Source organism: Paramormyrops kingsleyae, chromosome 5, assembly GCF_048594095.1.
Source record: "Paramormyrops kingsleyae isolate MSU_618 chromosome 5, PKINGS_0.4, whole genome shotgun sequence".
NCBI lineage: Eukaryota > Metazoa > Chordata > Actinopteri > Osteoglossiformes > Mormyridae > Paramormyrops > Paramormyrops kingsleyae.
Window position 1 is genome coordinate 36,010,677 of NC_132801.1, and position 13,548 is coordinate 36,024,224.

At 38.3% G+C, this 13,548-nt stretch overlaps 2 protein-coding genes across 3 annotated transcripts; one reads left to right on the forward strand and one right to left on the reverse strand.

Annotated features, from left to right (window-relative positions):
• The first annotated feature begins 1,718 nt into the window (after positions 1-1,718).
• On the forward strand, positions 1,719-5,555 carry LOC111851379 (uncharacterized). The gene is made up of 6 exons (XM_023826264.1): positions 1,719-3,196; positions 3,709-3,803; positions 4,994-5,062; positions 5,174-5,228; positions 5,303-5,339; positions 5,425-5,555. Exons 1-6 carry the CDS (start codon positions 2,053-2,055, stop codon positions 5,441-5,443), a joined length of 1,419 nt encoding a protein of 472 aa, XP_023682032.1. The 5' UTR covers positions 1,719-2,052; the 3' UTR covers positions 5,444-5,555.
• Positions 5,556-6,137: 582 nt separating this feature from the next.
• nosip (nitric oxide synthase interacting protein) lies at positions 6,138-9,423 on the reverse strand. Of its 2 annotated transcripts, none has more exons than XM_023826266.2 (10): positions 9,359-9,423; positions 8,793-8,875; positions 8,590-8,695; positions 8,402-8,483; positions 8,151-8,286; positions 7,835-7,995; positions 7,505-7,621; positions 7,273-7,343; positions 7,074-7,182; positions 6,138-6,875 (listed from the first exon to the last, which is right to left on the reverse strand). In XM_023826266.2, the coding sequence occupies exons 2-10, from the start codon at positions 8,860-8,862 to the stop codon at positions 6,804-6,806; spliced, it is 924 nt and encodes a 307-aa protein (XP_023682034.1). In that variant the 5' UTR covers positions 8,863-8,875; positions 9,359-9,423; the 3' UTR covers positions 6,138-6,803. The 2 variants fall into 2 exon arrangements, with proteins under 2 accessions (XP_023682034.1, XP_023682033.1); XM_023826265.2 differs by lacking the exon at positions 9,359-9,423 and adding an exon at positions 8,992-9,308.
• Positions 9,424-13,548: the final 4,125 nt, after the last annotated feature.

Sequence of the window (13,548 nt, forward strand, 5' to 3'; positions counted from 1 at the left end):
CTCTTTAGAGAACTGGGCACATTTTTTGGAGGTCAAGGTCTCTGTTCTTTGTGTCTCATGATCAACGTTGGTGTGGAACACATGGGCAAAGAATGAATGACGTAATAGTGGATCATGCTAGAGAGTGTGACTCATTAGGGCCTTGTGCATGTGGACACTTTATTTTAACGTTAACGTCTTAAATGGAGGTAATTGGTCTGTCCTTATTTGGGGAGTTAAATGGTTTTTGCTTGTAATTATTATGAAGTGGGTAAGTGAAAATTAGTATTGAAACAATTAGTGTGAATAATGTATAGTGTGGAAAAGGCCACACAAACACAGGACTAAACCAAAAAAATCAACACCAGGAAAGGGGGCTGTAATAGAATTGGTTTAGAGGACAATTGAAAGGGCAGAGTTTCAGTGGTAAGAAAATAGACAGTTCACATTTCACTGGCACTGTTGGAGAGGCAGGGTGGTTTATAATAGAGCTTCTGCCCCCCTGCCTGCCCCCCTTGCTCATATGCACCTATTTCAGAAGTGGGGGGTTGAGGAGTGGAGTGTTAACTCAGCTGGCTGGTACCAGTACAGTTTGTACAAGTATCACTATGCATGGAAGTGTATTTCTGTTTCTATACATGCCATCTGTTTGTGTTAGGCTGCATGTGTATGTGGGTTATGTATATATTACATTGTGGGGACCAAAAAACTGTCATTTTGACATTATGAGGACCATTTTTTTGGTCCCCACAAGGGGAAGGCAAATCTTATAAAAATCTATAAATGTCAAAAGTCTTGTATTTTGTTTGGTTACCTAGGGTTAAGGGTAGGGGTTAAGGTAATCATTGTTGGGATTAGGGTTTTTTCTGTAGAGATGAATGGACGGTGTGTGTGTATGCGTGTGCGTACATGCCTGCTTGCGTGTTTGCCTTACAATAGTGGTCATTATTATAAGGTGTCATTATTATACATTTTTTTTGCTTGGTTGTTTACCTGTGAAGGGAATCTTGACATACTTTCAGAAGTCTTACCAGGTTGAATCAAGTTTGATGACTCAAAGACTAGTGCCTCACTTGATTCAAATGTTAGCATTAACCCTTGCCTCATAATGCTGTGTCGTAGCTTGGAATTTATGACATCACACTTAGATCTGGAATGGAATCTAGTGTTTAGGTAGATTAGGTCACAGTGCCATTTAATTGTGACTATTATTAGACCCCCACAGATGTGAAATGGACTGGAAAGAGGGTGTTTTTCATTTTATATGAGCATTTTTCTTAGACTACAGACACTTATTCTTAGCAGTTATAGTCCTATATCAATGAAGGTTAACTAAATGTACTTTTATCAGTTAAAACATATATAAAGTAAATTTTCTCGTTTAAAAAAATATATTAAATTCGTATATGTTTATGCACTGTGATGGGGCTGTTTTGGCACAGTAACATTTCACTGCTATTGTACTGTACAATTGTACATGTGACCCACAAAAGCTTGAACCTTGAATGGTAAAATGTTTCCTTCCCTGTATAAACATACCTCTGTCTCCTTCCCTCACCCTCCTGCAAAATGCAGCCTCCACGTCCTTCCATATATTCCAATCCACTGAATTAAACAACACAACTGCTTAATACCTTCAGGTCTTTCGCCTGTCTTCTCTCTCTTCTCTGTCCTCACCTAGAAGGGTGAAGGTCAGCATAAGCGTAGTTATTTGCATTTGTTGCTGTCAGTCACCCAAACTGCACCGCCCACCCAGTTTTGCCTGCTGTCTTTATTATATTGGCTTTGTGTTCTGGACTAGTTATCATTGTCTTTTCTTAAACTTGTTTTTTCTCGTAATGAGATATTTCTCAGTAAGAGAAAATAGTCCAGTTTTTTAATTAATGCAGTAGTTTTTGCTTCAAAGACAGGAGATAATCGTCAACACGTTCTTGGACTGCTGGACTTTGTTCTTGAAAATTCAGGCTTCTGGAATTCTGGTTCTTTAACTGGTTGAGCTGACACCCTGCATGAGATCAGTAGTGGTGAATTTCTCTTTCTCCCTTTCAGCTAATATCTTTACCTTAGTCAGAGATGATGACTTGGCTTTTGCTTGCACTTCTGTGTTCCATCCAAATACCACTGGCTCCAGGTGTCATGGCACAAGACGAAGAACAAAGCAATTACCAGCATGACAGTGCAGATGAAAATGTGGAATATGCATATGGTGCCGATGAGGATGATGAGGTGGGTGACAGCAAAGCAAAAAGAATCACTGAGGATGACATTGAGAGTGATGATCAAGATGATCATCTTGAATATAATCATGGTGAGAGTGATGATCATGATGATAATTATGATGAAGATAGCAGTGATGAGGAATACGCTGCAAATGATGATAGCAGTGATAACGATCCGGATGACAGTGATGAACCTGACAGTAAAGAGAATGATGATGATGATAATGATCATCACAGTGATAATATAGATAACAATGATGAACCTGATGACAGAGCGGATAATAATGATCTAGATGACAGTTATGAATCTGATGACACAGAGGATAATGATGATGATGAAAATGAGGATCACACTGATAATCTGGAAGACAGTGATGAACCTGATGACAGAGTGGATGATGATGATAATCTAGATGACAGTTATGAATCTGATGACAGAGAGGATAATGATGATGATGAAGATGAGGATCACACTGATAATCTGGATGACAGTGATGAACCTGATGACAGAGAGGAGGATGATGATGACCACACTGATAACAATCTGGATATTGGAGATGAAACTAATGTCAGAGGGGACAATGATGACAACGATAAAGATGATGATGTTGATCACAGTGATAACAATCTGGATGACAGTGATGAACTTGATGACAGAGAGGATAATGATGATAATGATGATGATCATGATCTAGATGACGGTTATGAACCTGATGACAGAGAGGATAATAATGACGATGATGATGATGATGATCACAGTGATAATCTGGGTGACAGTGATGAACCTGATGACAGAGAGAATAATGACGATGATGATTATCACAGTGATAATGATCTAGAAGAGCATGAGAAAGATGGAAATGATGATGGGACTGATAACATCACAGATGAACATCAAAATACAGATGGCCGTGATGACAGCAGTAATGAAGAAGGTGATGCCACCAGTGATAGAGATGATTCTACTAACAGAGATGACCATGAACAGCACCAAGAAGGTAATTTTATTACTAAGCTCGTAAAAATAATTCTGAAAAATACGTTTTTAGAATGAGCAACACAATTGCTACACTCAATGTTTAAACAATTCTTAGCATTATTTACTTTTGTCTAATACCCGAACAAAGCAATTAAAGAAAATATTTCAGCAAATATCAAAAACACAATTGATTTTAATAAAAATAGGGATTGGATAGGTCTATTTTAGTATAGTGCCAGATCAGAGTGTGATTTATGTCACACAATCGCCCATTGAACACTGAAGTTCAGCAGCCTTCTTGTGCCAGAATGACAGGAAGTCAGAGAGTATTAGACATACTGCTATCTTTGTTCAGTACAAAAACAGGGAGAGAATGGAGCAGTAGGAAACACAAGCAGTCAGGAACGCATGTTCCCAGGCGTGCTGGGCTGCATTGCACCATGTCATGTGCTAACCGTGCACCATGTTTATCTGACAATTGCGCTGCCAAATTACAGTCTGGAAAAAATGCATCTGCACTAATTTTTTCAGCTCTCCATAGTGACGATCAAGACAATGGAGAGGACAATGGTGTGCATGGACACTATCAGGAGGGATCTATTTGTAGCTACTGTTCGCTCTGTAAGGTATAATGTGTTAATCTCACCCAGTAAATGGCTCCATCTTGCTTTGTCAGTCATTCAGAGTAATGCAGTTGTCAGAGCGGGCCGTATAGTCTGACACTATGCCTCCCCCCATGCAATGCAGAGTAGTATCTGCAGGAAATGCATATAACACTTTCTTGTCAAAGTGAAAGGAGGATGATTCTTTGCGAATAATACATAAGTTATCGCCTGCATATAATACATACATTAATGGACACTAATTTAATAATAAAACAAATACATTATTGTATCTATTTGGCTGTTTTTCCCAAAGAATCCAATGGGATAATCCATTCTACTGTAGTAACTGCTTATAATAAATAGGGATCACCAAGAATCAGTTGGCTTCTATGGTACAAAAATGGCATAAAACAAGAGCTAATATGAGTGTGTGACTTCAAAATGCTCTATATTTTTTTACATTCCAATTATTTAGGAGATGCCTTTGTTTAAAGTTACATACATGTGAGGATTAGAGAGCAGTGTGCCTGGAGAAATTGTGGTTAAGGGCCCAATGGTGATATTACTCTGCTGGCCATGGGATTTGAACAAACAGCTTCCTATTCACAAGCACAGAGTCCTAACCCACAGAGCCGATTTCTACCCTCAGTCTTTAGATATGCTCCCAAATTCTGCATGTCCAAATGTGACTTGTTGATCCTATAGCTATGTGGAAAGTATGTGAGAACAGCTGCAGGTTCAGAAAGAATTATTCATCCATCTTACAATTGGTAATCTAGAGTAGGGCTGCAGGGGGCCTGAAGTCTCTTCCAAGTACAGCCAGAACATGCAGTTAGACCAGTGTTTCTCAGTCCGGCCCTCAGTGACCCCCATGTTTTTGGTCCCTCCCCACTGCCTACCTACCAGGAGCTGGGAGCGAGCAAAAACGTGGCCTATCTGGGGCTCCCTGAAGACCAGGTTGAGAATCAGACTAATTGGTTTCTCTAAATGGTCTGTAGCATGTGTGCGCCCTATGATAGACTGGCAATCCATCCAGGCTGTCCCTGTTTTACATGCATTTGGCTGTTTAAGATAGAACTCTGACCAGGATAAGTGGATGGATGGATGGATTTTTTATACCAAAATGACCAGTAGCTAGTTATGAAATCACATTTACTGTTATTTTGCACAAACACTGCATTGACTCTGTCTCTATGCTATCCTCCACTTAGCACTGTGATGTCTGTAATAAATGCCCATGTGAAGATGGAGACGACTCAGAGCACTGCAAACACTGCCAGGTAAGCTTGCTGCAAGGTGTATGCCCATGTCAAGCTCGAACATCAGAGCACATTCAAGGCTTTAAATTTATGCTATTTTAATGTCTCTTAAAATCTGTTTTTCGATTACAGTCATGTTACTTCTGCCAAGCTTGTCCTTTAATATGTGAGACAATTTGTGAACCCGGTAAGCTGACAGAATTCTATATCTGGCCCTGTGATTGGACTGTATAGCTAATTAAATATTTATGTTTATTTCAGGGGGCTACATTGATGAATTGTCTAGATCGCTCTACCAGTAAGAATCATTTATCCTCAAACCTTGCACAAGGTATAAGTTAGTGTTTGTATGATTAATTGTCACCTTCCTCATCTTTGTGCAGGACAATAGCTAAAGCTTAGGAGCGGCCTGGACACCGAACCCCAATCGTCACTGTATGACTGAAGAAAAAAACACATACTCTCATCCTGGGAATTTTATTAATGATCATTAAAATAAATTCAGGGTTTGGCACTTTGCATAGTTTTTCTGATGTCAATGCAGTTAAATGAGAATTTGTGACAAAAAAAAGTATTTTCCTGTTGAACAAAGCAGCCAACTGTGGTTTCAGAAGCAACAGACTATAAAATATAATTGATTATAATGTAATTCTGATTACTTTGGTAATAAATGGTGTGAAGTGGCTGTGATTAAGATGGTATACAGGGAAGCACACAAAATGTAAGGATTAACATTTATTTAAAAACTTCAGTGCAGAACCTGGCATTGCTTCCTCATAGGCAGTCCATTTACTTTCTATAAAGCAATATACACATATCAAACAGTAAGTAAAGTTGTCAGAAAAGTTTCTGTTTAAATGCCATGATTAAAAACTGCCATGTACTGTACCGCATAGTGAAACTTCAGTGAACACCCAGATGAATAACCAGAACAGATCCAGCTTTGGTAAAAATCTTTTTTGTTTTTTGGAAATATGGATGTCATATTAACTTGTATGAATATAGCTCACTTTAGAATACAGTGCACATAGTTTGATACTGGAACAGGTTATAGAAGCATGTGGAAAGCTTTCACCAACACAGAAAATGTACTAAATAAAAGTGGGAATCATTTTTATTTCACTTTATAGGCAACCTTACAAACTGCATAGGCCAGTAAGCCTGTACGTTAATGAAGTAGAATTTGCTTTGAGATGTGCTAAACTAAAATAATTTTTGTAATGAGATCAATTTATATCACATAGAAATAACATTTGTCTGAATGCCTGATTAACACACAAAAGGTCAATAAGTTGAGGCTTTGCCATATATTTCTGGAAAAACGTATGCAAACACCTAAAAGAATATCACATAGCTTTGCAAAATTACTCTTACCTCAAATCACTGTAATACTTATCAAGCATTTTGCATAAATGTTAAAAAAGAACACAAATGACTTGGTGTTCCCATAAGAGATCTGTAAATGGCTCTTTTGTGGAGATGTTGGTACAACTAATGAAAACATGCATTGTTTCAGTCAGTTTGTACTTGTGTTGCATGGCATTTGATTATTTTTAGGTGTTTTGTGAGACAGGCAAAAGACAATGTGTGAAGAAATTGAAACACAAATATACAACCACCTCTTCACTAAATTACAACTGGTACAAAATGATAAAAGAATGAGATTTTGCTTTCCTATCTCATAAGAAAAATGACAAAAATATGTACATATAAGTCACATCCGTATTAACTTCACCCCTTCTTTGCCAAACTAACTTCCTCTTCACACTTGCATCACAGGGCGTGACTCTTTGGCAGTAAGGTCAATTCCAGACCCAGAAAAGCCAGTCCCACCCTAAGAGAGAGAGAGTGATGAGGAATGAGTGGAAAGGATTGAAAGGCATGAGGTGAAGTAAAACATACTTTTAATCTGATACTACAAGGCAGTAATGATGCAAAAAGAGACCTTTGTCTTCTTGAACATAGCTTGCTGGAATTTGGCTGCAGTTTCCATTTTTATCCACTAGATGTGCAAATGCATAAGATCTCTCACCCTCTGCAGAGGTATGATGTCCTTCTCCTTAAGCTTTTCACCATTTATTGGATCCACCATATCCTTTCTTATCAGTCGCTCCACACATTCCATTGTTACCACCACCCCACTGAAAAAATGAGGGGGAAAAAGAAAACAATAAGCCAAAATATATAAATCGAATCCTTTCATATAAATTATAAACAGATCGCATACTCACGAAGGCCTCAGCACCGCACATGGTACAGAGTTTCCAAGCATGTCTTTGGTTACAGCACATACATACCGGTCCTAGAACAACACAGCTGATAGTTAGCATCAATGGAATGGACTACACAGAATCAATCTAAAGTTTGTCAATAAGCCACAAATTTAGTACAATTGTGTACCAGTATGTACAGAAACTGGAAATGGGAAGGTTAAAAAACAAAAAAGTCAGCAGGCATATATACCTGCCGAGTAAGAAGGGCCACTCTGTCGAGAGAAGGGTCCATAGGCGTGAATTTCACAGGAATCAGTTCATTCATCTTGAGAGGCCGACCAGACATGGGGCACAGCACTGTCTTGACCTGAACCAAAACGACAAATGCGAGGGCATGTGGTCAAGGCTTTGGTGGTACACAAGCATTTCCATGTTTTCTTAAGCTTCCTGTGATATATATGTGACTTGTTATTCAGAAACTGTAGCAATTCATGTATATAGAAGAGAAAGAAGATTGTATCTGTCTAGTAAATAAAGCAGTAAAGCAGCGGCAGTGTGAGGGCCATCTACATTGACTGACAGGCTTTTTAAGCATGGTTGGCTTTGCTTCTGGTGTCAGACTGGGGATCCAGAAACTTGGCAATGCAGATTTTGTGCTGGATCCATCAGAGGCAGCACTGTTACTGGGCCCATTTGTAGAGCCACTCGGTCCACTCTGAACTCCCGAATCCTTGGACTGCCCTGGGGGGAGGGAGAGAGAAACATAATAACCTACAATGATGAGACTGGAAAAAAAATACAGAACAACCAGAGTAAATCCTCTGACACTTCACACTTTCTTACCCAACAATCATTCCCAAACTCATTCTTATACTGACATAATGCAATAACTTCACCTCCAGTAAAAGGATTTATAGGTTTGGAAACGATGCTGTTCTCTCTCGTCTTGAACTTCTCTGCTCTTTCCCTCTCCTCTGACTGTGACTCCAGCAGATTTTCATTCTTCTGTGCCTTCTTCTGTTTTTCGTAGGCCTAAGATGAGAGACAATGGCTCTTAACATTACATGAATGGAATCAAATTCATATGTAGCATGCAAGTACATATAGTGCTACAATAAACAGAGCAGAACACCGCATTTTTACAAACCTTCATTTTTTTGGCAATTTCAGTCTTTTGGTGTAGAATATATTCCAGGATGGCTTCTTTTTCATACATATAGCCATCGGGGCTGAAATGTGGGAAATGCATTGACGTTTAACAATTCTTATATAAACTTAAATCTCTAGCTGGTATTGCAGAAACTTTCTTATTCTCAAGACTACCGTAAGACTCACGTTACGACGGGATTTCTGCACGGCTGAAGGGATAGGCAGCAGCAATCGAAATCCTTGATGGCGTCCTTGCCCAGGCGAACGCTCTGTGTACCATAGCCAGATGCGGCTGGGAGATTGGGAAGGAAAAAAAGAAACGAATACAGGAAACTGAGTAGCTCAAGAGAACATGAATGTTCTACATTAAACACTGATGAAGTGCTCACCCGTATCCTTTTTCTTTTCATGGTAGGTGTACACAGCGCCTGCCGTGCAGTTTTTCCCATGTCGGGTCATCGTTATGCGTCAACTGAGGTAAAAACAAAAACACTACAAATATTAGTCCCTATTATCTCCCCGTGGCACTGATACAAAACACAATATGGACATTAATGTGATAATCGTTATTATATCGAAAAGGGTTACCCAGAAAAAAAAAACAGTCACTACGATGCGAGCGTACGTCTTCTCCCTAAGCGTACTGCAAAAATATGTGCAACTGCAAATACTTCCGTCGACACAGCGACCCTTAAAAAATGTTCCGCAACAAAGCCCGAAACGGATTAGAAACATTATCCATAGTTTATCAAGTTATTTTTTAATTAATTAAAAATAAATTAAACTATAAGTGCAATCCACATAAATATTTCGTCTTTAAATATACTTTTCTAAAAAAGTATTATTATATTTATTAAACAATTATATGCTTATTTTTGTGGAGAACCCATAAACACATAAGAAATCTAATATAATCTAATGCTATAGTTAAAAACCGATATGGAAAGCGATTTACACCGAGCCTTGGTCAGCGGTAGTAGGCACGGACAGAAAATAGAAAAATGATATGCTAGTCCTTAGTCTTCTCATTTTAGTAAATGCTGCGTATATGTGATGCTGCCACCTATAGCATCGGATGTTTAACGACAAGGTTTTTTTTTTCGGCACAATTTTCATTCTTTTTCCGAGGAAAAGGAAGCTACACCTACACATGGCAGTGACGTGAAAGGGTTAGACATCTTTAGACTATCATCTGTGTATAAACAATAATTCAGCAGTGTGTGAAAAGGACTTTACATTTATATTCACCAGGTATAGGCTGTGCCACCAGCCAGGTGGCTAGGATTCTCTAAATCTTTCTAAAGCAGGCATAGGCAATTATTTTCTGTGGAGGGCCAAATCCAGGCTTCACCATATCAGCAGGGGCCATTTTTAATGATTATTTTCATGTCCTATGAAAGCTACAATAGAAGACTTGTTCTTTTTTTGGAGAGGCTCATTTTTGCGTGCCAGTATTGAAGTAGTAGATGTATTTGTCATTATTCATGGGACTTTACCTGTTATTTTTTTCTTCTTCATTTTAATGATGGCACGGGCCAGTAAAAATAGCCAGCTTCTCCCCAGGTCCGTTCTCAAGCGATTTAGTGTTATTACTTTCAGGGCCTATACTTGTTACATAACACACAGGAATTGTTTGTAAAAGTTTCATTTAGTTCATTGTGAGAGAGTTCCTACTGTATTAGATTTAGGTCACAAGAGATGTTGTGGCACATGACCAGTGATAGAAGACTAAAAACAGACAAAAAGTAAAAAAATAAAAATAAAAATGTGCTGTCATTTCATTTTGGGCACCACACATTGCGAAGAAGTGCTGTACTCTGCTTGGGAAAGGGAAGCTCTGAGCCTGCATATAGGACATTAAAGTAATGCTCCTAGATCACACAGGCTGCTTGGTTAGCAGCAAGGTTGTACTCCTCACCTTCCCTATACGACTACTTGCTTGATAAGCTTCCTCAATGTGAACATTCCCCTGTGGGAATGTGCAGTGAGTCGTACGGTTCCCCAAAGCACCAGCACTTCCTCTTAGTGACATGTGTGCTTCATGCTGAGTGGCCAGAGGTGACACCTTTGGGCTGTTATTGACATTCTACAGCTACTCTTTGTCACCAATGGCAGCCTTGAGTCATCAGTGCTTGAAAATGGGCTCAAATTCACCTCAGGAGAGGACTCCACATTCCTACAGCTGTAGGGTTTAGCATATAGTGTTCCACCACCCACAAGCTAACAGAGATTTCAAACAGAGCCTAAAACATGGTATCCCTGCTCATCTGGCTCAAGGGGTACCCTCCAGACATCCATGCTGCAAACCCCGTTCGCACAGCAGGACAACTCCGCACTCCAGCTCTGGTCTGTCCACACTGTCTCTTATAATTGGCTGAGAGCTACAGGCGCCCTTGGATTTATGTCTCTCCCCCCCCGGCGGGGGGGTGGAACTTTGAGGTTGCAGCAGTGCATGACACAACTATATAACAAAGCACAAAAAATGTCACCCATTCAGGTCTCAGATTAGGTGAAGGCTAGAAAACCTTATCGTTACAACACGAGCTGCCCAGGGGTAGCCAGTTGGCGTTGGAGTTTTTTTTTCCCTATACCTACTTTAAGAGCTTTTTTCCAAGGCAGCTTTGAAAACTGTGTAATGTTATTTACAAAGCCCATAAAGAATGGTACAGTGTACCACTCTTCTACGCAAGTCATCAAATCACTGCAAGTTTTATACTTTTACTATTTTATTTCACTTTAATATGGAAATGTAAGATATATTTTCCCTCTTCGTGACTTATCCAGAGTTTTTAAGTTTTTTAAGGTTTTTGTCTTTCAATGCAGTTGCCTTAGGGTGCTTAACATACAAAGCAGGAAAACCTTGCAAATAAAAAGAACATTTATATGAAAACATGGTACATGGTACATAGAATGGCCTTTTCTTTCCTGTAGAATATAGCCACAATCAGAAAGATGCTGTACAGAAAAACTGGTCAATGAATTTGTAACTTCAACATTATATTACTGTAATATGCCATGACCTTGAACAGGATATACCAGGATTAGAACATGCATAGATTTATTATAGCAATACACTTCTTCTATACAACTGTTCAAAAGCTTTGCCAAGGTATCTCCAACTAGTAAGGAATAAAGCTGAATGCTATTTCAAAATACACCCTTCTTTTAATAGTGTAATGAATTCAGTGTGTCCAGCATATTGGTACATTTTAGGGTGATTAAAAGGTACACACATCACACACCCACACATTGAAAAAACTCATGGGTTAATATGGCTATGACTTAATAACTGTTGGACCACATTTAAGTATGAGCTGAGAAAGAATTCTGATCTAGTGAAAAAAGAGTCAGTCATAGTTCCAAAGCTTAAATTTCAATATGTGACATTTTAACAGCCTGTGTGACCCTTTTACCTCCCATTACTGCTTTGTCCACTTCTATCACAGTGAATGGACATTGAATTTAGCGATTTAGTACTGCTGAATAGATTAAGTGTGTAACCAACTCTAAATATCGTCCTGATTAATATTCAATTGGTCGTTAGACTGTTGATTTATTATCCACTACGGACATATTAATGAGACCCTAATGTAGTCAGACAGTACGAGCGCGGGCGCAAATGTATTTAGACTATATGAGTGAAAAGGTGCCACCATTTCCATATAAATTTATATCAATGTTTCCACAGATTTTTGATTATGGCAGGAGAGGTATAGTTGTTTCTCAAGCATTTCCAGATGTATTGCTGTACCCCTGAGTAAGATACATATGACTGGAATCGCTGCATATCAACCTACTGTATACGGGCACCACTGTAAGTTACGTAAACTGATAAAAGTCTTCTATATAGAAAATAAACACCACCCACAGCGCTAGATCTACACCCACAGCAGTACTATATGAGGATAGCAAAATGATATTCAGTTATTTTTATTACTATTCCTACCGGTACTGTTATTTATTTTTATTGTTCATTTTCTGTCTTCAGCGTTTGCTATTTTTTTTTCCATTTTACACTTTCTCCCCAGGTTATACCACAGTACATAGATTTGACATAATAATAATAATAATAATAATAATAATAATAATAATAATAATAATAATAATTCAATCTATTTACAATTATATGCTTATGATCACTTATCTAATCTGACATATACCAGTATGAAAACGATTCATTCCATTAAACGGTATTTAAAAACACGATAAATGTATAAAATAAACACACACACACACACACACGGACACAGTTTGAAAGGCCTGACTACAATAATTGCAATTAAAACCAAGTCACTGTAACACTGCTATGTCAAAATCTCACAGACCATTTATTATGTGATTAAGCGCGGAAAATGTTTTCCGTCAATAAAATAAGTGCGTTTCAAAAGGTAACTATCCGCCATGTCAAACGGGCGCACACACCGTGGGCTTAATTTTAACTACCGCATATAAACACAATTTAACTGAATGTATGCTTACATAAAGGATATCGTGGTCGGCTTTCAGGGCATACAGGCAGCAATAATATATAGCTTACAGTATATAAAGCCACATAAGTCACATGAAAATGAAATTAAAAAAAAACTTTTATCCTCGTCTCCTTCATCTGCTCTGTTCTCTTGGGCTGATAGTAAACACCGGTTACGGCCTCAAGCTCGATTTAAATAAACCACGCCATAATGTCGTAAAACGAAATGTCCTTTGCGCAATAAACACCTTAAAGCAGCAACTTTAACAATCAAGTATATGAATGAATGAATGAATGCCTTTTATTGTCACTATACAAATGTATAATGAGATTAAGAGCAACATCTTCAGTGCAAACATGTACACACGACAAACAATAAACAGATAGTGCAAAAGTTTTGTAGCGCTATATACAATTGGAATAAATAACTGAATAGGGTTTTTAAATATATGAATATCCAATGTGATATTCTGTGTATTAGATGGTAATAATGATCATAATGATGTAGTAAATATAATATGATTAGAACTAATGTCAAGGAAATCCGTGTAACTATAAGTTTACCACATCCTGAGTTTGGTCGAATTTTTTACTTAAAATGTAAGAGCAGAAAACTTCCGCTGTTTACTGTACCTGCCTTTTAATGAAGTATTCAAGAAAGAAGTCGAACCTTTATA